This window comes from Somniosus microcephalus, chromosome 2 (assembly GCF_052327205.1).
Source record: "Somniosus microcephalus isolate GS21.2 chromosome 2, FLI_Smic_1.0, whole genome shotgun sequence".
In the NCBI taxonomy this organism is placed as follows: Eukaryota; Metazoa; Chordata; class Chondrichthyes; order Squaliformes; family Somniosidae; genus Somniosus; species Somniosus microcephalus.
This window is the reverse complement of record NC_140988.1, coordinates 274,088,555-274,111,377: the sequence shown is the minus strand read 5'-3', so window position 1 is coordinate 274,111,377 and position 22,823 is coordinate 274,088,555. Positions and strand designations below refer to the sequence as shown.

General features: G+C 44.2%; 1 protein-coding gene across 2 annotated transcripts in view; it reads left to right on the top strand.

Annotated features, from left to right (window-relative positions):
• The window catches only part of itga2.2 (integrin, alpha 2 (CD49B, alpha 2 subunit of VLA-2 receptor), tandem duplicate 2), a 216,607-nt gene that overhangs the window by 40,147 nt on the left and 153,637 nt on the right, over nt 1-22,823 (top strand). For both annotated transcript variants that reach the window (XM_085972514.1, XM_085972511.1), the window contains exon 2: nt 375-501. In XM_085972514.1, the coding sequence (XP_085828640.1) occupies nt 375-501 (127 nt within the window). The remainder of the gene's footprint in view (nt 1-374; nt 502-22,823) is intronic.

Here is a 22,823-nt window from a genome sequence, read left to right as displayed (position 1 = left end):
ATCAGTGCTCACGTTTCTAAAATAAAAATGCTGAATGCTAAAATAATAACCTACAAGATCCTGGAATATCATTATACAATCACAGAATGGTTACAGCACAGAAGGAGGCCATTCAGCCCGTCGAGCCCATGCCACCTCTCTGTAAGAGCACTTCAGCTAGTCCCACTCCCCTGCCCTTTCCCCGTAGCCCTTCAGGTACTTATCCAACTCCCTTTTGAAAGCCATGATTGAGTCTGCCTCCACCACCCTTTCAGGCAGTGTATACTCAGCTGGGCTTGAAAAAGTGCAGAATTATTTAATATAGTAGCAATCATTCAGAATTATTAGCTTCATCCTGATTCACAAATTGATATTGTTTTTGTCCTTTTTTATAGGCGGTCTTCTTTTTCAACCATCCCAGGCCTTTAACGTTGATGTGATGGGAGCCAAAATGTTGTCAGGCCCTCCAGGCGTTCAGTTTGGCACCTCCATTCAACAGTTCTCAAACTCTGATGGGCAATGGTAAGGCACACGTTATTCTGACATTTATTTTGAGAATAAAGTAATAGAACACAGTTCACCTACAATCATGCTTTTGTCTACTGTACCATATAGAGTGATAAAGTAAATTAAAAAAAGACCAGTCCAATGTTCAATTTGGGCACTGTAAAGAGAGTAGACGAATATGACGAGCCCATTGTTTATATGTTATCTGCATGTTTTTTTTAACATACTGTCAAGAGAATAGCTAGTTAATAAGTAACTGAAATGTAAACCGGAGGTGGAAATTTTCTATGATTTTTATTTTTCTGTTTACCATTGTTTGAAGAAAATTCAGCTTCATTACTCACATCCATGGTAATGTGCAACCTTTGGGGAAAAGTGTTGATAGAGTCAAGTTTTGAAAAAAGGGCTTTGAAATAGAAGAGGAAGAGAAATTACTTAAGTCAGATATCGGGGGGAATTTTAACATGGGTGAGCAGGTGGGAGTGGGGCCTTGATTTTCCCGTTTCTGACCAGTAGACCACGGGAAACATGGAAGTCCGGGTTTCCCGGCACACTGTAGAGTTTTAACGCTGCCCGTCCCCCATCCCGCCTGACTAAAAGGTGAAAGTGGGCGGGTTGGAGGCAGGTTGGGGTCGGGATTTACAACTTTCACTTCCCCCTCTGCCTCCAACCCACCAATTAGGTAGATAGGCAAAATGGAAAAGGAGGAGGGGTAGCATGGATTGAGGATTGGTTAACGGACAGAAAACAGAGAATAGGAATAAATGGGTCATTTTCGAGTTGGCAGGCTGTAACTAGTGGGGTACCGCAAGGATCAGTGCTTGGGCCTCAGCTATTCACAATCTGTATCAATGATTTGGATGAGGGGACCAATATATCCAAGTTGGCTGATGATACAAAGCTGGGTGGGAATGTAAGTTGTGAGGAGGATGCAAGGAGGCTTCAAGGGGATATAGACAAGCTAAGTGAGTGGGCAAGAACATGGCAAATGGAATATAATGTGGAGAAATCTGAAGTTATCCACTTTGGTAGGAAAAATAGAAAAGTAGAGTATTTTTTAAATGGTGAGAGATTGGGAAGCGTTGGTGTTCAGAGGGACCTGGGTGTCCTTGTACACGAATCACTGAAAGTTAACATGCAGGTACAGCAAGCAAGAGGAAAGCAAATGGTATGTTGGCCTTTATTACAAGAGGATTTGAGTACAAGAGTAAAGATGACTTACTGCAATTATATAGGGCCCTGGTGAGACTACACCTGGAGTATTGTGTATAGTTTTGGTCTCCTTACCTAAGGAAGGATATACTTGCCATAGAGGGAGTGCAACAAAGGTTCACCAGACTGATTCCTGGGATGGGGGGATTGTCCTATGAGGACAGATTGAGTAGACTAGGCCTATATTCTCTAGAGTTTAAAAGAATGAGAGGTGATCTCATTGAAACATACAAAATTCTTACAGGGTTTGACAGGGTAGATGCAGGGAGGATGTTTCCCCCGGTGGGGAGTCTAGAACCAGGGGTCACAGTCTCAGAATAAGAGGTCAGCCATTTAAGACTGAGATGAGGAGACATTTCTTCAGAGGGTGGTGAATCTTTGGAATTCTCTACCCCAGGGGGCTGTGGAGGTTCAGTAGTTGAGTATATTCAAGACAGAGATCGGTAGATTTTTGGATATTAAGGGAATCAAGGGATATGGAGATAGTGCAGGAAAGTGGTGTTGTGGTAGAAGATCAGCCATGATCTTATTGAATGGCGGAGCAGGCTCGAGGGACCAAATGGCCTACTCTTGCTCCTATTTCTTATGTTCTTATTAACACCATCTATTTTAGCATATTAACTTGTTTCAAGGTGTTCCTTGCTTCAAGGTGTTCCATGCTATAGCAATAATGTTATTATTGAGCCATAATTTGCAGTAGCAGAGCATCTAATGGCGTCAGCCGTCAGTTAGACTGGCCATTGCCTGTTTCGGATTTTTAATTTTTTGCGTGGCAAGTTGCTGAAAATGCAAGCTGATAATGTCGCAGCGAGGGAAACTGGGCATCTGGGACCTGAGTGAACAGGGAAAGCTACTGTGTACCTCCTTAACCAATCAGATAGAAGGATTGTGAAATTAACAGCGCAAGGACTGAGAAGGAAGTGTAAATTAGAATGGGTGAATTCAGTGTTAAATCAGGTACAGAAAGAGAAATAAAGATTGGATTAAGGGGGAGTAAAAAGAGAGAGAAAGGAAAAGTAATTTTTTTTTTTTAATTTTACATTTTAAAAATATTTGGGGAAATGTTTCTAGGAAAATCTCCCCTGTTTTCATATGTGCCCCAGCAAAGGAGCTAATAGTAAGACATGCATAAAATGCACATTGAACCTTGTGTGTCCTCAAAATTACAGTACTTTTAATACCATGCTCCCTCAAGTAATATATTAGAAATTGGCTAGGATACAGTTTGTATCCAGTGGCTGGAACCATTTATGCTCCTATTTCAAGTACAGGTAGACTATCCTTTATCCGAACTACCGAAAACCTCTAAAAACCGAAAGTTTTTTCATTCAGCGTAAGCCGTGCGCACGACATGACCAGGGTGGCGCACGACTTACGCTAAGCAGGGCAGAGGGTCACAGAGTTCCCTCCTGGGTAGGAGATTGCAGGCCGAGCCGGGTAGTGTGAAGGAGGTACCGGGAGAGTGAACCCAACAATACAGCGGCCGGTCCGATAACTGCAGCGGCCCGTCCGATATTCTTTTCTCCCCCGACCCGACCCAACCCGACTCGCGGCCCGTCCGATATTCTTTTCTCGCCCCCCACACCCAACCCGACCCGACCCCCGACCCGTCTGATATTCTTTTCTCCCGACCCGACCCGAACCGCGGCCCGTCCGATATTCTTTTCTGCCCCCTGACTTCCCCCCCCCGGACCCCCCCTGACCTCGACCCCCCCCCCCCCTGGACCCCCCCCGACCCCGATCCCCCCCCGACACCCCCTCCGACCCCGACTCCGACCCCCCCCCGGACCCCCCCGAACCCGACACCCCCCCGACCCCGACCTGAGCCGCAGCCCGTCCGATATTCTTTTCTCCACCCCCCACCCGACCTGATTTGCGGGCCAGCTTAGTCGGAGTCAGCCGATATCCGGCTTTCCAGAGAAGCAGGAAGGGGAATGAGACACGGAACAGTCGCAAGAGGTAGCCTGAACTTTTAAAATTTATATTAAATACAAATTTCCCAGTCTTATAATAATACCTTCTAAAATCCGAAAAATTCCGAAAACCGAAACTCAGCTGGTCCCAAAGCTTTCGGATAAGGGATAGTGTACCTGTATATACTTTTGGGCAGTTATTTATTTTTTGTAAGAAGGCCGACTTAGAACCAGCAAGCAGATAACAAACTAATTGCCTTAGAAATCCTAGAGGGTCATTTCTGTCAGTTCTCTAAGGTAGGTGGCATCTGAAATTCCACAAGTATTCTACTGGTCGCCTGCCTTAACCCCAGGAAAACAGCACAAATGGTCATTTTTCAAGCGTTTTGCCATTTCCCTGGGAGTTCCACCAGACTCCCACTGGAGTTACGTTGGGTGACTGGTAGACCTCAGTGGGATTTCAGGGCCGGCGTGTTTATTGGCTGGCAATCAGTTGTATCATGTGAAGACTGCTATCTTCACAATAAAGAGACGCACACCCCGTCATGGTCGTATAATTGTAGCCTCATTACTGTAAATCATTAGACCTCCAGACCCAAGCTCATTAACACTTAATTTAAGAGGAGCTCCAAGCAAATGAATTACAATTTTTTTGTTAGTTGGTCTTCTATGGAATTGCTTGTGGACCAAATTTGTTTTTAAAAATGGAATTGAGTAGATCTCAGCAGCTGACATCTCTGGTTCATTCTGCTCATAGATTGAGGATTGATCAGAGGTGCAAGTCTTCAGCAGATCCAGGCCTTAGGTTATTAATGTTTCAGTAAGATTTGGAAATTTTCAGTGTTTACTGTTTTAGTTTCTTAGTTAAATTTTTAGTTACAATTTTTAAATAGTTTTTTGGTTTAGAATCCCAATCACAATAAGTGTTTGCATCTTACTGGTCCTTGCTAAACATGTGAGCAATTATACCATATGATTTACACAACTCCTTATTTACTTACTGATAAGGCAGGGTCTCTTCAATACATGGAAACTCGTTGAAGTAAAACAGCAGGTTAAATGTTTTTATGACCTGAAATAGTGGGATAGATGTACGAAATAAAGACTTAGTAAAAACACAGTATAACCCGATAAATGCAACAGAAAACTTGGTGTCAACAGTTGCTAATATGTAATGGGTATAGTTTTATCTAAATTTCACAAGGTTGTTTACTGTATTTTCTCAAAAGTTCAGCAGTGATCATTCCACTTCAGTCTTTGACCATTGTAATGATATGATCCTCTGGCTACAGCTCAAAATGACAATGGTAATACTCAGGATGAGCTAATCCACATAAAGACTCAAAGCAACCAAATTGCTATTTAGGTTAACTCATGAAGTCATGATTTTTTTTGGGTAGTACAAAGTTTTGTTGTTAGAGAAACTGAGCACTCCTCACTCCTCCTTCCAAAAGGCGATCCACAAAGTTCTAATGGAGTGTTAGGTAAATGCTAAACAAAAGCTTAGATTTTAGAAACATAGAAACATAGAAGATAGGAGCAGGAGTAGGCCATTCGGCCCTTCGAGCCTGCTCCGCCATTCAACGAGATCATGGCTGATCATCCAAACCCTAGCACCCGGGCCCTACACCGACAGCCATCCCACCCAAGCCCTATCCCCGTAACCCCACGTATTTAATCCCCCCTAACACTAAGGGCCAATTTTTTATCATGGCCAATCAACCTAACCCGCACATCTTTGATCCAAGCTGAGTGCTATGTTTTTTTTATAATATTTGTCCACATCTAAAACCCTTTCCATTAAGAAGTAACAAAATATATTGGGGCTGTGATACATGTATCTCCACTTTTGCCCCTGAAAATCATGTGGCAGAGACTCTCGCCCTTAAATCAACACTCCCCTTCAGGAAAAGAAAATCGCCCTTGAAATAAATTCAACCAAATCCTACACCCTGCCCGAAACCTCAGCCAATCTTGAACCCTCAGCCCAACACTAAACCAAACTCTATGTCTAAACTCAATCCTAATCTTAAACCCAACTCTAACTCTGAAACCAAGTTCCCCTATCCTAAAGATTTTGTTGTAATTTTATTCCCAGGTATACCCGAAGGATTGTGGATTTCATCTGTAGTGACAGGAGATTTCACTAGTTTCCCATATTTGGTGCTTTGACTTCAGAATTTTGGTCCAAAACCATGGCGGATGTGCAGGAAAGTACACACTGATCAGGTGTTGCAAACATACCAAATTTTGAAGTCAAAGCACCAAATGTGTACAGCTAGTGTAACCTGTTGTCACTGCTGAGGGCACATTCAACATGTTTTAGGAGCAAGGCCTTTGGTTAGCAATCCACTGCCAGAACGGGGAGGCATTAATATGTCATAACTATTTCCTGATACAATTTTTTCACAAGCTTAACAAAGACTGATGCCAGAATTTTTCCATGGCCGAGCATGCTGGTTTGGGGATGGGTTGGCAGTTAAAAGCGCAGAAATTGACAGTGCATCAGGAACCCGCCGTCATCCCACCGACTTCCGTATTTAACTTGGGCGCGTTTCGAGGCGCGCCACGGACTCGCTCAGGAGAGGCGGGTGACCTCATTGAGGTAGTTAACTGCTTGTTGAGCGACCCTTAACTGCCTTTTTAATCTCAGGTTTTTACTTGTTGCGCACAGGATTCACGCACCTCGGGAACCTCACCTGTGAAGGGGAGGCGGAAGCTCAGTGTCCACTGTGTAGTTCATTAAGTGACAACTGGAAAAAACACATAAATACTCACACCTTATACCTGCTTCCTTGCCTAAGGGAAAGGCTCTTGCTGACTCCATTTTGTGCAGAGATTTAGCTTTCAGGAGTTTGCAGGTGATTTCTGCAACCTCAGAAGCCACTCTCACCACATTGCATACCACTCTCACTAAATTGAGGGATTGGGCCTCTGATCTCCACTTTACCTGCCATCTATTAGATCAGCATGGGTGCCGCTTATGCTTTCCTACCTTGGACCTCAGAATCAGACCAAAATGAGTCCCAGCACCAACAACACCAGCCACACCAGCAGCAGCAACAACACCAGCCACACCAGCCTTCTCCTCAATGACCTGATGCTCCACACGAGAGAGGGGGTCAGCACAGGGGTGCACCATGCTGGAGGCGATACCCCCAACACAGGGTATACAGGCAGAGGATGAGCTTCCTGGACATGACTGAACAGCAGTGCTTCAGGAGGCTCAGGCTATCGCGCCAGGTTGTCGCAGACATTTGTATCTTGCTGGAACAAGACCTGCTGCACAGAGGTCCTGGTGGACACGCCTTTGTCAAAGTCACCACCGCCCTCAACTTCTTCGCCTCAGGCTCCTTCCAGGGATCTGCAGCAGACATTTGCAGGATCTCACAGTCAGCCGTCCACAGATGCATCACCCAGGTGACCAATGCCATGTTTCACAAGTCAGCCAATTATGTAAACTTTGCCACTGATGAAGCCAGTGTTACTGAGCGGGTGCTCAGCTTTGCAGCTCTGGCTGGCTTTCCACAGGTGCAGGGCATCATAGACTGCAAACATATGGCCATCAAGGTACCCCCACATCACCCAGGAGTATTTGTGAACCGCAAGGGCTTCCATTCCCTCAATGTGCAGCTCATCTGCAACCATACAAAGATCATCATGCATGTGTGCGCCAGATTCCCTGGCAACTGTCATGACTCTTTCGTGCTGCACCAGTCCACCCTCCCTCAGCTCTTTGCACCTCCAAACGGACTTACTGGCTGGCTGCTTGGAGAAAACGTCTACCCACTGAAGACGTGGCTGGTGACACCCTTGAAGAGGCCTAGCAATGAGGCCAAGGAGCGTTATAATGACAGCCACATGTCCAGCAGATGTGTCATAGAGCAAACAATCGGCACAATGAAGATGCGCTTCAGATACTTTGACAGATCTGGAGGAACCCTTCAGTACGCACCGTCCAGGGACTCCAGAATCATCATCATATGCTGCAAGCTGCACAACATAGTGCAGCAGCGAGGATTGGAGCTGCAGGAGGAGCAAAGCGCAGAGCACACTGCCTCTTCAGAGGAGGAAGAGGAGGAGGAACCTGAGGTGGAGATGGCACCAGCAGCGGCACACATTGCTACCCGGGAGGCCCGGGATGACTTCATAATGGCCAGATTTACTTAACTTGCTCCAGTCCACCCATATGGCTCCCAGATGCTGTACTAACTTCACCATCCCCCACCAACAACACCACAAAGCAGTCCTATAATGACCAAACCATTCCAGTCACTCAAACCCCCATTGCTCGAGGTTAAGTAATGTCTCACCATTCACTCCAAGTGACAAAGCCACTTCCCAGGTAGCAGGCAAAAATGGACAAGACAGGAAAGTGGTGCAAAGAAATAAATTTGTGTGCATCATAAATATAACTGAAACTTAACATTAACATTTTTTCATACACCCATGTGCATACCCTTGTGCATCTAGGATTGTGTCTTTTTAAATTTATGAGTGCTTCTACGAGGTGCAACCACTGTGGCTTCAGCAGAGGTAGAGGCAGGCTGCTCACTTCCCTGCTGTGACTCGTCAGACACTTTTGGCGGATGTCCTCTGGGTTTTGGAGTGTGTGATGGCCCCGCCAAAGACTGCTCCTCCTGCGACTGTGCAGGGGCAGACTCAGCCATTGCGATCCGAGGCAGCATGTGGGGCTCTGAGGGGGAGGCAATGGGGGAGAAGTGGGAGCGCTTTGAGCAGAGCCCCCACTTCCATGTCCCCTCTCAGCATCATCCCTCTCATGGGCCACCCACACTTCCCTGCTAGCAAGGAGTTGGAGAGCACCTTGCTGCACATCAGTGGGGTGATGAAGGCCCAAGTCTACGTTAGCATCCCTCCTCAAGATTAGGTCAATGAGTGTCTGCCATCTGTTGTTCACAGCAAGCACATTCTCATTGGACTGCCGCATTTGCTGCTCCATGCAGGTGACCATCCTTTCCATGGAACAGCACATCGTCGCCATCACCTGCGAGATGGTGGTGCTCATGTTGGAGATGGACTCCTCCATTCTCTGTACAGTTGCACACATCGCGGCTGCAAAAGCCACCAGAGCCTCACGCAATTGTTGCTGCCCCTCCAAGATCACCCTCTTTCTCGATGGCTCAGCGTCTGCATGGGTAATGTTACCATTATGCACATGATCATATTCCACTGGCTGCTGATATCAGTCACCATGAGTAACTGTTGTATGCCATGTGGCTATATGAGATTTAATTCTGTAACCAGGTTGCTGGGAGGTACCCCTCTCTCCGTCTCCCACCGCCAGCAGCTCCACAACTCCGGAGCTTTCAAGTGCTTCCTCCTCTGCTTTAGTCAAATTTGTGAATATTGGAGGGCCACCTCCGATTCTCTGCTTCTCCCTGTTGTTGTGGGCTCTCTTCTCCTGCAAGGAGGGAAAGAAGGAAACTTTGAGTGAGTGCAGAATGAGTGTAAGGAATGGATGGGCTACATCACTCTCATCCTAACGCAATCATAGCAAGTAACACCACAGGAGGAGGTTATTTGGCAATGTCACGCCACTCTCTCATAGTCACGATGGGGGAGTGGCATGACATTGCCAAATGGCCTCCTTCTGTGGTGTTACTTGCTATGATTGCGTTAGGGTGAGTGAGTGTCAATGGTGGTTGGTCAGATGGGGATGTGAGTAGATGCATACACAGAAAGGGATGGGTGTACTTGCAAGGTAGGCTGGTGTGAGGAGTGATGTGCAGGAGTAGGCTTGGGAAGGCAGAGTGATGGGGTTGGGGTGGCACGCACATCAGGATATAGGTGAGTGTGGCATTGCACTCACCTTTCCTGACCTCATGAGATCATTGAATCTTTTGTGGCACTGGATCCAGGTCCGCCTCACAACATCCCTGCTGCTGACCTCCTCTGAGATGTCTAGCCATGCCCTCTTAGTGTCTCTGGCTGGGCTTTTTCGGCCATCCGCAGGAAAGAGGGCCTACCTGCATGCTCTGACTCCCTGGACCAGCACTTCCAGGTGGCATCAGGGAATCTTGGTGCAGCCTTCTGTCTGTGTGTCTCCATGACCCACATAAATTTCAATATTATGCAGCAATTTGTAGCTCTCCCAAACACCTTGATCTCTCCTACAGCAACCTTCAAATGAGATGTGTGCAAGGCTGCTTTAAGTAACCACGCTGAAAACGAGTTATCGGTGACGTGATCAGACCCGCTCCATTTAACTGGACCGGGAAACCCACATGACTCTTTCAATTGAGTTAAACACACAGTGCAGAACACGCTGTTGAAAAGTTCGGGATGGCGACCTGCTACGTGGCCCGCACGCATCCGCCCCGACGCTCAGGTAAAGATTCTGGCCTGATGTTTTTTATCTCAATTACCCTGGCATGATCAATCTTTTGCCTCCTTTAACTCTCCTTACTGGGATACATCCTGTTGTCCCATTGTAGGAAGTACTGGCAGCTTCCAACTTGCAATCTATCAAAAAACATATGGCAAATAGCAACTCCTACACTGAAGTGGCTCTTCTTGCCAACATACCAAGTGCAAGATGCACAAACCATATGTCATAATTTATTTGCAAATTCTGCATACTGTAAAAGCAACATAGGTATATTCTCATTTTCTGTAAAATGTACAGCATTTAATGTATGTGTGTATTATTAATCTATATACAGGGGGTATTGGGGGAAAAATTCAGTATCGCCCCATTTGGGGCGCCATTATTGGCCATGAGCAAAGTTTAGCGCCTGGCGCAAATTGTCGCCTCCGACGGTAAACTTGGCTTTTATCGCCCCTGGAGGTGATTGGAGCGCTAAATCAGGCGCTTCACACCTGTCTTAAGGGGCAAAGGCCGAGCAGCGAGGCGCTACCTCAGAGCATTGGTGAAGCAAGGAAGGGCAAATAAAAATGAACCTGCAAAGTACTGCTCAGTACCCAAAACCCCTTCACACAGCGTTGAATATCTCCAGAAGTCTCTCTCTCTCTCTCAGAATGCGTGGTGCAAAAATGTCACCAACAAAAAAAGGCAGGAAGCGGTCACCTTTAAATAGTGCTTCCCCAGTCCCTTTCTGACTGCAAAACACTCCCCTCAACCTGTCGTTGCTAGCGGCAGGCAGTAAGGCAGGGTGCGCCACTCAATATCCGGTCCCGGGCGCTACCGGGGCGTTGCGCACTCGACTGACGTCACGATCTGCTGGCGCAAGAGATCGTGGCGGTAGTGTTTAGCGCCGCCACAAAATGTCTAGTTCATTTAGCGAGCGGCGCAAATATCGCCACGCCTGGGCGCTAGTTGCTTTGCGCCCCATTAGCGCCCTCTTAAGGCGCTAATGGGAGGCACAAACAACTGAATTTTTCCCCCATTATAACTAAATATAATATACTCTTTTTGGAACATTGTAATAACCAAATTCATCCAATCACTCACACAAGTTATATTATTTGTTACTATTATTTATTGACTACATTAGAAACTATGAAATACCACAATATTAAACCGCAAATAATAAAAACACTTCAGGGTATCATTGCGCTGTGGAACAATCATTCATCAGGATTAAAACCAGAGAACTTTCACTGTTGCACTAGAACAAGACAATTCAGTTTCCATCAGAATATTACTCTGTGGAATCCCCTATTGATTCATCTGCAGAATCCTCTTCATTATCGAATTCTAATTCAGGTACATCTATAATTGCTGCGCCCCTCAATTCCTTGACGCAGGCTGCAGTCCCCATGTATTGTGATCTTTCTCACTCTACCTTATTTGATGAAAGTTTTCAAGTCTTCAGATATGTAGGTTTCGAGTGCCTGAAGAAACTTGGTTAGGTTGCCAAGTATTGCTGCTTGTGTTGCATTTGTTTCCTGTAGAACAGTTCTAAAACTATTTGGTAAGCCCAGTTCCATCTGGGGGTAAATATCCCTCCTTTGAGCTAACACTAGGCCTCCTCATAGAATCATACAGTGCATAAGGAGGCCATTTGGCCCATCATGCCTGCACCAGCTCTTTGAAAGAGCTATCCAATTAGTCCTTCTCCCCTGTTCTTTCCCCATAGCCCTGCAAATGTATCCTTTTCAAGCATATAACTTTTGAAAGTTATTATCGTAAAAACATTTCTCCCTGTCTCCCCTCTGGTTCTTTTGCCAATTACTTCAAATCTGTGTCCTTTGGTTATTGACCCTCCTGCCTGTGGAAACAGTTTCTCTTTATTTACTCTATCAAAATCCTTCTTAATTTTGAACTACTCTATTAAGTCTCCCCTTAACCTTTTCTGCTCTAAGGAGAACAATCCCAGCTTCTCTAGTCTCTCTACATAACTGAAGTCCCTCATTCCTGGTACCATTCTAGGAAATCTCTTCTGCACCCTCGCCAAGGCTTCTATCCACTCTAGCATAAGATCCCCACACACTCGACCTTAATGATGTTGGAGGGTAATTTTACCCATGGTGAAGTCTTCCGTTTACAACAATAACTTGCATTTATTTAGCACTATTAACATATAAAAATGTCCCAAGATGCTTTACAGATGCGTAATCAGGAAAATGGACAATGAGCCAAGAAGGAGATATTAGGAAGGGTAACTAGGACAAGTGGGGCTTGCACCCACAGCCTTCTAACTCCGAGGCAAGAGTGCTTCCACTGAGGCAAGCCTTATACCATTATACTATTATGCCACATAGCAAGCTGTCTTAAGTGGAAAGGTTAGAACTGTCTCAATAAGATCACAGCAGTTCATTCCTTAAATCACTTTATTACAAACTGTCTTAAAATGCAATTTTCATTCTTACCCATTTTGTGCCATAAGCAGAAGATAACCAGATCATCTATTCTGTTAGATAAGGCATCTCATCATATCTGAAAAATATAATATTATCAGATTCTAACTGACTCCTGAATATGTTGTTCAAATGGGGAAAATAAAAAAAGAGATAACTAACATAATTACAGATATCTGAAAATATAGACAATGGGGTTCCTTCTGTCTAATTTTAGCAAAAAGACCGTGTGATTTTTTTTACATAGTATTTTCCATTTAATACTCATGTCAATTTTTTTTGGTAAAATTATCAATGGGAGCACTTTCACCCTGTAATGTTTTAAAAGGTCCATTTGAACACTACATGTCTTGGCTGACATTATCTTTATTGTTAACTTCACTTAATACATGCAGTCATTAGAGGAGCTGTTAGGGCAGATGAATTGGTTGATTATAAAATTTGATGACTTATTTCCTGTTGCCAATCTTTTAACAAAGATGTGAGCAATTGATTGAGCAACAAAAGATCCATGTTCCTGCATTCAGAATGCAGTCTGAACTGTTATCTTCACGGTCTAAATTTACAATGCCCTTTCATCTGGATCAGGGAGTCGGATGCAGCATTTCCAAATTTGCAGACGACACTAAACTAGGAGGGGGGGTGGGCTCAGAGGAAGAGACCAGGAAGCTCCAGAGCGATTTGGACAGACTGGGCGATTGGGCGGATAAATGGCAGATGCACTATAATGTGGACAAGTGCGAAGTTATCCACCTTGGGTGCAGGAACGGGAGGGCAAATTATTATTTAAATGGCAATAGATTGGGAGAGGGGGAAGTACAGAGAGACCTGGGTGTTCTTGTACACCAGTCACTGAAGGCGAGCATGCAGGTGCAACAGGCGGTCAAGAAGGCAAACGGTATGCTGGCCTTCATAGCAAAAGGGTTAGAATACAGGAACAGGGATACCTTGCTGCAGCTGTACAGGGCACTGGTGAGACCACACCTCGAGTACTGTGTACAGTTTTGGTCGCCTCATCTGAGGAAGGATGTTCTTGCCATGGAGGGGGTGCAGCGGCGATTCACCAGGCTGATACCAGGAATGGCGGGAATGACCTATGAGGAGAGACTATGTAGTTTAGGGATGTACACACTGGAGTTTAGAAGATTGAGAGGGGACCTCATAGAAGTGTATAAAATTCTGACAGGTCTAGACAGACTGGATGCAGAAGGAATGTTTCCCTTGGCGGGTGAGAACAGAACTAGAGGACATAATTTAAGGATAAGGGCTAAACCATTTAGGACAGAGATGAGGGGGAATTTCTTCACTCAGAGAGTGGTGAACCTGTGGAACTCATTGCCACAGAGGGCAGTGTACGCCAGCTCATTAAATATATTTAAGAGGGAATTAGATATATTTCTACGGGCAAAAGGGGTTAAGGGTTACGGAGAGAAGGCGGGGACGGGATACTGAATTAAAGGATCAGCCATGATCTCATCGAATGGCGGAGCAGGCACGAAGGGCCGAATGGCCTACTCCTGCTCCTATCTTCTATGTATCTATGTATCTATGTATCTCTTTTCTCACATATGCTTATGGTTTTGTATACTGTAGTTTTAGAAGTGGTTTTCACACAATTATCAAAGCTGTATCATCATTGAGGTATTTTTGTCTTCCTCTTGCAACTGATCCTGGAGACAACATTGCTTGATGTCATTGAAACAAGACGGTTCAAAGTTAAACTTTACAAACGCTTCACCCAAAATTGCAGACCCTGAATCAGCCAGGAGAAAACATGCCTGGACCTGCTCAGTCATGCCACGTTACTTAGATCCACCTTAATCTGACTGCTATGTAACTAAATATAATTTTTTTGTAACAATGGTTTTCAAATTCAATAATCTGGATAGTTCAATTTTCAACTCAAAGGCTTTAAAATGTTTTGCCTTAAAACAGACCATTTCCTCCATGTCAACATTCTACTGCACTGATACAAAAGACTATTCCGAAGGAACTGGCTGTTGACGTGCTGTTACTATGTTTATTTTCCAATAAGGATAGGATTGCACTTAGCTATGAATCATCTGGTGACACTCACTGTCCAGACTCACACATGGCAAATGGTCACTCGGATAAGATGCCAGAGGACCACTGCGGCCATGGATCCCCATCCTTTTACTTTATAGCTTGGTGCAGTCTGGGTCCTGGGAGAATGATGCCAGCTTTTAATTATGTTTATGAAGGAGAGCACTCCAATTAAATACTACACTCCTTTCCTTTTCCCACACACTAAATCAAAATAAAGAGACACCTCTTCCATCTCAGGGATCTCCAAGCTTCTTCCTTGCTCGTTACGCTTACCTATCCAAGCATCATAACAAATTAATTAGCCTATTAGCCTGCAACCTTGATGGGTTTAGTTCAGACCCCAGTTGAAGATGGTACCAACCTTATTTGGAAATACCTAGTAAGAGTAAGACTTTTGCCTTTTATCTGTGTCTCATCTTTCCCAGAATTCAAGGATTAAAGTTATTAATTTTCCCAGAATGTCGCTTGTGTGGTTTAGAGTGGCTAGTTTTCATACTAGACTCTTGATAAAGTGACTCTCTGCTGCCAACAAAACAAGTTACGTCAGTCAGTCATTTGCACGTGGGAATGTTGTCGACTGCAAGAGAGCCACATGTTGGTGGTTGATAAAACTCTAGCAATATATAAGCATCTCATGAGTCACTTCCTTCAGAGGAGAAGGGATAAAGAGAGAAAATTGGAGGAAAAAAGGAAATATAAAATAACCTTTAAAAAGGTCCAGTCTAATGGGATTGAAAATAGTTTTGGGGTGTCAGTACAAAGCTGCCCACAGTTTGGAAAAAATTCACACTAAATCGGCAATCTCACTCGGAGAGGCAACAAAGATGACGGAGCTGAGATTCCACCGCCCTTCTGGCACACTTGTGCCACAAGTCCAGCAAGGGTGCAGTGGAAGGGCTGGAACTTAGACCAGAGCCTGGATACACCAGGTCCTGGCCTTACCTGGGATCTTTTGTAATAGATCCCTTGTTCAAAAAAGGGTGTATGGATAAACCCAGCAACTACAGGCCAGTCAGTTTAACCCCAATAGTGGGAAAGCTTTTAGAAACGATAATCCGGAACAAAATTAGCAGTCACTTGAACAAGTGTGGATTAATTAAGGAAAGCCAGCACGGATTTATTAAGGGCTAATCGTGTTTAACTAACTTGATTGAGTTTTTTGATGAGGTAATAGAGAGGGTTGATGAGGGCAATGCAGTTGATGTGGTGTATATGGACTTCCAAAAGGCGTTTGATAAAGTGCCACATAATAGTTGTCAACAAAGTTGAAGCCCATGGAGTAAAAGGGACAGTGGCAGCATGGATATGAAATTGGCTAAGTGACAGGAAACAGAGAGTAGTGGTGAACAGTTGTTTTTCAGACTGGAGGAAGGTATACAGTGGTGTACTAGGACCACTGCTTTTTTTGATATATATCAATGACTTGGACTTGGGTGTACCAGGCACAATTTCAAAATTTGCAGATGGCACAAAACTTGGAAGTATAGTGAACAGTGAGGAGGATAGTGATAGACTTCAAGAGGACATCGACAGGTTGGTGGAATGGGCGGACACGTGGCAGATGAAATTTAATGCAGAAAAGTGCCAAGTGATATATTTTGGTAGGAAGAAGGAAGAGAGGCAATATAAACTAAAGGGTACAATTCTAAAGGGGTGCATGAACAGACAGACCTGGGGGCATATGTGAACAAATCATTGAAGGTGGCAGGGCAGGTTGAGAAAGCAGTTAAAAAAGCATACGGGATCCTTGGCTTCATAAATAGACGCATAGAGTACAAAAGCATGGAAATTATGATGAACCTTTATAAAATACTGGTCCAGCCTCATCTGGAGTATTGTGTCCAATTCTGTGCACCACACTTTAGGAAGGATGTGAAGGCCTTAGAGAGGGTGCAGAAAAGATTTACAAGAATGGTTCCAGGGATGATGGACTTCAATTGCATGGATAGACTGGAGAAGCTGGGGTTGTTCTCCATAGTGCAGAGAAGGTTGAGAGGAGATTGTTAGAGGTGATCAAAATTATGAGGGGTCTAGACAGAGTAGATAGAGAGAAACTGTTCCCATTGGCAGAAGGGTAGAGAACCAGAGGACACATATTTAAGGTGATTGGCAGAAGAACCAAAGGCAACATGAGGAAAAACTTCTTTACGCAGCCAGTGTTTAGGATCTGGAATGCATTGCCTGAGAGGGTGGTGGAGGCAGACTCAATTGTGAATTTCAAAAGGGAATTGGCTAAGTACCGGGAGGAAAAAAAATTGCAGGGTTACAGGGAAAGGGCAGGGGAGTGGGACTAGCTGAAGTGCTCTTGCAGAGAGCCGGCACAGGCTTGACGGGCCGAAAGGCCTCCTTCTGTGCTGTAACCATTCTATGATTCTATAAATATATTTATAGTCCCTTTGGACTATCTGTTCGATAGTTTGAAGCTGACTCCATATTGGTAACAGTTATGATTTTTATTTAAGCATAAGTAAGACATGCAGTTTTTGAGCAGCAGTTTACTAGGAACAATTGAGAATTATATTACTCTGTTGCTCCTTGAGTAGGGCTGTGACTTTGTTCCACGCACCTTCCGCACCCTCAGCTCGAATGTCTACACTGAGAGTGGCCCAAGCCCCTACAGTTATGCCCCAAAACAAAATTGCAGCAGAATTTGTGCAATCATGATTTCTTCCATACCCTTTTTTCTACCCAATTATGGGGTTGGCACGATCATGTTCGGGCACAGAAGGTGCTTGGGCCCCTCTTATCTCTGTCTTCAATCTCATCACAAGCTTCTTTTGTCTCTGGGTTAATGGCTCACCCTGCAGACCTTGAAACTAACAGCCTTACTGTCTGCAATCAAGTCTCAAAACATTTTTCCCTTTACCAATTTAACTCGAGGAATGATTGTAACTGTGGCCTATCAAAGCTACAGAATTGAATGTAGTCTACCAAGGCCCAATGTTATAAATTAATCAAAGAGGTTGTAGATTGGACAAAGGAATAAACAGAAGACTTGTTAGACTGGAAAAGCCTAATGGCCCAGAAATTCGGGTCGGGGGCTTCCCGCGGGTGTAAGCCCCCGACCTGCACTTACCTAGCGCGCCGGCCGTTCAGCTGTGAGCCCCCGTGGAATTCCGATCCTGGGCCTGCTCCAACTGCCGGCGCGCAGTGCTTGCATATCCCAGGGGCGCAGTTAGTTCGATGCATCCCCTGGGATCACGTGGGCCTTGGGGAGCCAATCAGAGCAGGGAATGCTTCACCTCAGAGATTGGAGTGCTATTTGGGGTATCTTTTTCTTAATTCCCTAATGTTAGTGGAAAAGTCAACATGAGTTTAAAGCAGGTTTCTTAGAGTAGAGTGGAGATTGACCTTGCATTTGGTCCATGGTGTATCTAACCCAGGAGTGCTTGATGCTGCAAATAGGTGCTAAAGATAGAGAACTATGCTCAATTCTTAACACTGACACCCATTCATTAATAAGCACAATTTTTTTAAATTAAAAGAGCCTAGAAATTCTGGTCAATTTGAGCGCAGAAATGATGCAGTCTGGGCAGACAGAAGCCAGTCAGTGTCCCCTTTCTGGCCACAGGGTAAATTCTGACGGAGGGGGCACGGGCACTTCTGCCCATCCACACCCTTCATCATAATTGGAGGCGGGATGATGGTTTTCATTGGCAAGCCTGCCAGGTCTGGCTAGTGTTTGGCAAATGGAAAGTAAGATGCACGATGCAGGAAGATTTGCTGTACAGAGAGACCAATTGCTGTTCGAAAGGTGGCAAAACAACAAAGAATCAGCTGAGGGATAAAATTTGTTCCTTTGGCTAAACCAGCCTACCCACAACCCCCACCCCTAAAGGAACAGTAAGTTGCTGCTCTGCAATTCTGCTGCCCCCACGGGTTGGTCGAACTGCAATTGGTGTGGGCACCAGCCCTTGTTATGCAAACAACTCCTTCTCCAGGACTCGGGACAGGGCCATCATTGGGGCAGATCAATAGGCAGAAGTCCTATCCCATTGCTCGAACTGGTCCCCTCACCTGTGTCATTGCTCGAACTGTGATGCTGCAAATATTTTCTTTTTATATAAAATTGCACTTCCATTTTAACTATTAAAAAATCTTGATAAAAGTTCTCAGATGATTGACAGATTTTTTTTTAATAGAAGCTTTTTTTTTGCTGAATTTCACAAACCATGAATGCCCTGAAATGGGCACTGGATGGGAGCACAAGACGGAGAGTTGGACTCAGAGGTCAGTTGGCCTGATTCACAGCACGCTCGATTGAAATCAACATCCAGAAACCTAAGTGGGGCATGCTGAATCCGCACCTGATTTTCCAATCGTACCTCCCATCGAGCAAGACTCTGCACCAGGAGTGGAGTCTTGCAATTTCAGGACTTGTAGATTAGACTAGGCTCTGACCAATAGCTGTTTCATCATTATTGCAGTGTAATGATTTCAGTCTCATGGGAAATGACTGAATGTTTAGTAGTTAGATTGCGCTGGCAAAATTAAATGGTTCCCTTTTAGCTCCAAAGTCACCTATTCCAAGAAGTTAAAGTTGGATACCATTTCAGATTTCAAAATGCACGTAACCTTTTGATCTAGGACATCTTAAGGCTGATACTTAGGAGAGGTTCAGTGCTGAATACAGCAGCCATTGATGCATTGCCGGTCATAGTTCCTTCAATGCATTGTTTGAGTTTTTTTGTCTAATGGTACAAATCACTGCACAATAAACATCACTTAATTGGAGGAACTTTAGTCCATTTTTGTACCAGTATGTTGGAATTAGAGAGGACCAGCCTTTCATAAAGCAGCATAACTACCTCCCAGGGTTAACAGTTGAGTAAGTTTATTATTGTACTTTATGCACCACTTCCCATCTGCAAGATGACTATTGCATCACAATATGAGCTGGTGAAAAATGTGCTGTTGCACTGTTAACCAAAAAGTAGAAATGCTTAAGTAGATGGGAAAATCAGTGAAGCAACAAGGCAGAGAAGGTTATTGTCTCACCAAGCCGCACTATTGAGTGATGTTGCCAAAGATACAAATCTGCGATCAGTTCCAAACTGCAAGATTCTCGGACAGGCTCGAAGGACAAATGGAAGATTTTCAAATCTGTTATTGCATTAGTCACAATCTCACAATTGCTGCTCTACAAAACGGGATCAGCTTCTGTCGGGTTGGAGAGGTCATCTGAAATTTAAGTCTGTTACTAAAAGGCTGGTGGCAGGTGTGGGCGGACTGCAAAATCAGGTGTTCAAGGTTGTGTGCCCAAGTTGCAGAAAACCATATTTTGTGGTGGACGATTTGGGGGAAGAAAAAGAAGGTGCACCAACAGCATGCACAATTCTCATTTCAATGGATTCATTATTTGAAACAGCTCCCAAGCTAAATGTTGTGACTTTGTGCAAAGCTATGTCAATAGGGTATACTTCAACCATGTAAAATGGGTTCATAATGGAGGAGAAATAAAACTGATGCAGTATTCAAGCGGGCCTGTAAATGGGCGAGCAGCCCACCCTGAAATAGGTGTAAGGCTGCTTAAATATGCAAATTGAGGTCCTATGCCAGTTATAGGTGTATTGATTTCTTTGTGGGTTCAATAACGACTCATTTATGAAAGAGAATGTTGTTTAATCTAAAGCCTGTTCAACTCTTTTTAACAGCCTTTACAGAACACACCATGCTGTGATGCATCCAGAATCAAACTGAAAGTAAAAGCTTGTCAGCCTGCTTGTCTGTGTCACATGACCTCTGCTGCTCAGGCACAAGCAATCAAAAACACAGACAAATATGCTGTAAGGCATAAGTAATCAAACACAGACAAATATCATCACTATTTGCTGATATCATTACATCTCCCTTTCTTAAAACAAAAGTGTTTTACTTTTAACTAACAACATTTAATGAATTTACATTATCATTATCATGATCAAGGTTTTTTACCCTTGCTTTGTGTGTTCACATGAAATATGTCAATACACTAGAACTTGAAGAAAGAATAAGATAACATTACTTCCTTCTATAACAATAGTCCTTAAATTTGCTCAATGAGTCTCTCAGGAGGCTTCACGTGTCTTGAGGATTTTCTGATTGATTGTCCTTGAATCTGAGTTGTTGCCTCAGATGATTGGTTCTCAGCTGTGTGATCAGGTTGTTCAACAGTATCAGTCTCTTGACCTGCTGTGTGATCAGGTTGTTCAACAGTATCAGTCTTTTGACCTGCTGTGGCTGGTTCCATGAGAAGATCTCGACGATTTCTTCTCAGAACAGCACCCTCATCTGTCTGAATGGTGTATGATCTTGGTTGAACTTCACTCAGGACAGTTCCCTTCTCCGTCCATGTGTTTGTTTTGTCTTTGAACCTTACTTGGTCACCAGTGTGGAGTTCAGGTAGGTTTTGTGTTCCTCTGTCATAATAGTACTTTTGCTTTTCTTTCTGTTGTTCTTTGAACTTCCTCACTTTCTCCCCCTCTTTTGTTTTCAGGAGGTTCTCCGGGATGGGTAGGTTTGACCTTAGCCGACGTCCCATCAGGAGTTGGGCTGGTGACATACCACACTCGAGCGGCGGTGTGCGGTATACAAGCATGCTTTGGTAGAAGTCAGTTCCACTGTCTTTTGCCTTGTACTTCAGTCTTTTCACTGTGTTTGCGGGCTCTCCTGGGTCAACAGCTCTGGACAACGTGTCTGCTGTATACATCAGCTTACCCGGTGTGTACGCAACATTCAGTTCATCATAGACTGTCTCTCCTTCGCTTTCCACAACGAGGACTCTCTTTACCAGGTTCAGTCACTCACAGGCTTTTAAACCTAGTATGGCTTGCACATCCTTTGGCACCACGATTAATGCTAGTGTGTGCTCTCTGTCCTTGTGTGTTACTTTGACAATGCATCTTCCTTTCACTGGTATATCAGTACCTGAGTATCCGGTCACTTTCACTTGTATTCCATGTAACTTTGGTCTGGGTCTAATTCTCTTAAAATCGGTCTCTGATATCACATTAACTTGTGCTCCAGTATCCAATTTAAATGGAATGTGTATGTCGTTCACTTTTAGTGTCAACATCCAGTCTCTTTCTTCTCTTTTGTTTTCAGACACAACATCTACATAGAATTCCTTTATCTCGCCTTCATCTACTGTATGGACCTTGCTTTGTTGCGCTTGGTTCTTACAGCAACGGGCATAATGGTTGTTTTTGTTGCATCTATTGCATGTTTTACCATATGCTGGACACTTTCTTGGTGGATGCTGTGTACCGCATCGACTACATGACTTCCGATTGTCCCTTTCATTTTCGTTTGCTGGCCACGTCTCTTTTTTCACATTGGCGCTCTCTTTGTTAAACGGTTTGTATCCATTCTTTCTCACTGCATCCACGTTGCAGCTACTGTCACTGAACAGCTCTTTTGCCTGCAACTTCACAGTCTCTGTAGCCCTACACAGTGCTATGGCTTTTCCCAGGTCTAGATCTTGCTCTCTTAGCAGTCTTTCCCTTAGACCATTATCTGGAATACCACACACCAGTCTGTCTTTTATCAGCGAGTCTGTGAGTCCCCCAAATTCACACGATTTGCTTCGGTTTCTCAGTTCAGTCACATACTGATCAATAGTCTCGCCGATTTTCTGTACACATGTGAAAAATTTGTGCCTCTCAAAGGTCACGTTGCGTTTAGGTATGCAGTAGGCCTCAAACTGTTCCATTATTTTATCTAGCTTCATTTTGTCTCCATCAACAGCAAATATGAAATTATTATACACCTCCAGCGCTGCATCACCCACTACATGTAAGAACACGGACGATTTCTGTTTATCACTTTTCTCGTCAGCTCCAATTGCCGCTAAATACAACTCTAAACGTTGTTTGAACCTTCTCCAATTTTCAGCCACATTACCTGACAACTGAAGCGTCGCCGGTGGGAGTAAACCTTCCATTTTTCACTTCGTTAGCTATTCTCTAATGGTAAGCAATGATGTTCTCTTCTGGCTTGCTAATATGTGGAGAGCTGATTTCGCTTACTTGCCACAACTCCTTTCACTGTCCCATCGAGTTGGTAACTTCAGATTTTTTCTCTTTCAGCCACTTCTGACATCATGTATTGATTTCTTTGTGGGTTCAATAACGACTCATTTATGAAAGAGAATGTTGTTTAATCTAAAGCCTGTTCAACTCTTTTTAACAGCCTTTACAGAACACACCATGCTGTGATGCATCCAGAATCAAACTGAAAGTAAAAGCTTGTCAGCCTGCTTGTCTGTGTCACATGACCTCTGCTGCTCAGGCACAAGCAATCAAAAACACAGACAAATATGCTGTAAGGCATAAGTAATCAAACACAGACAAATATCATCACTATTTGCTGATATCATTACAATAG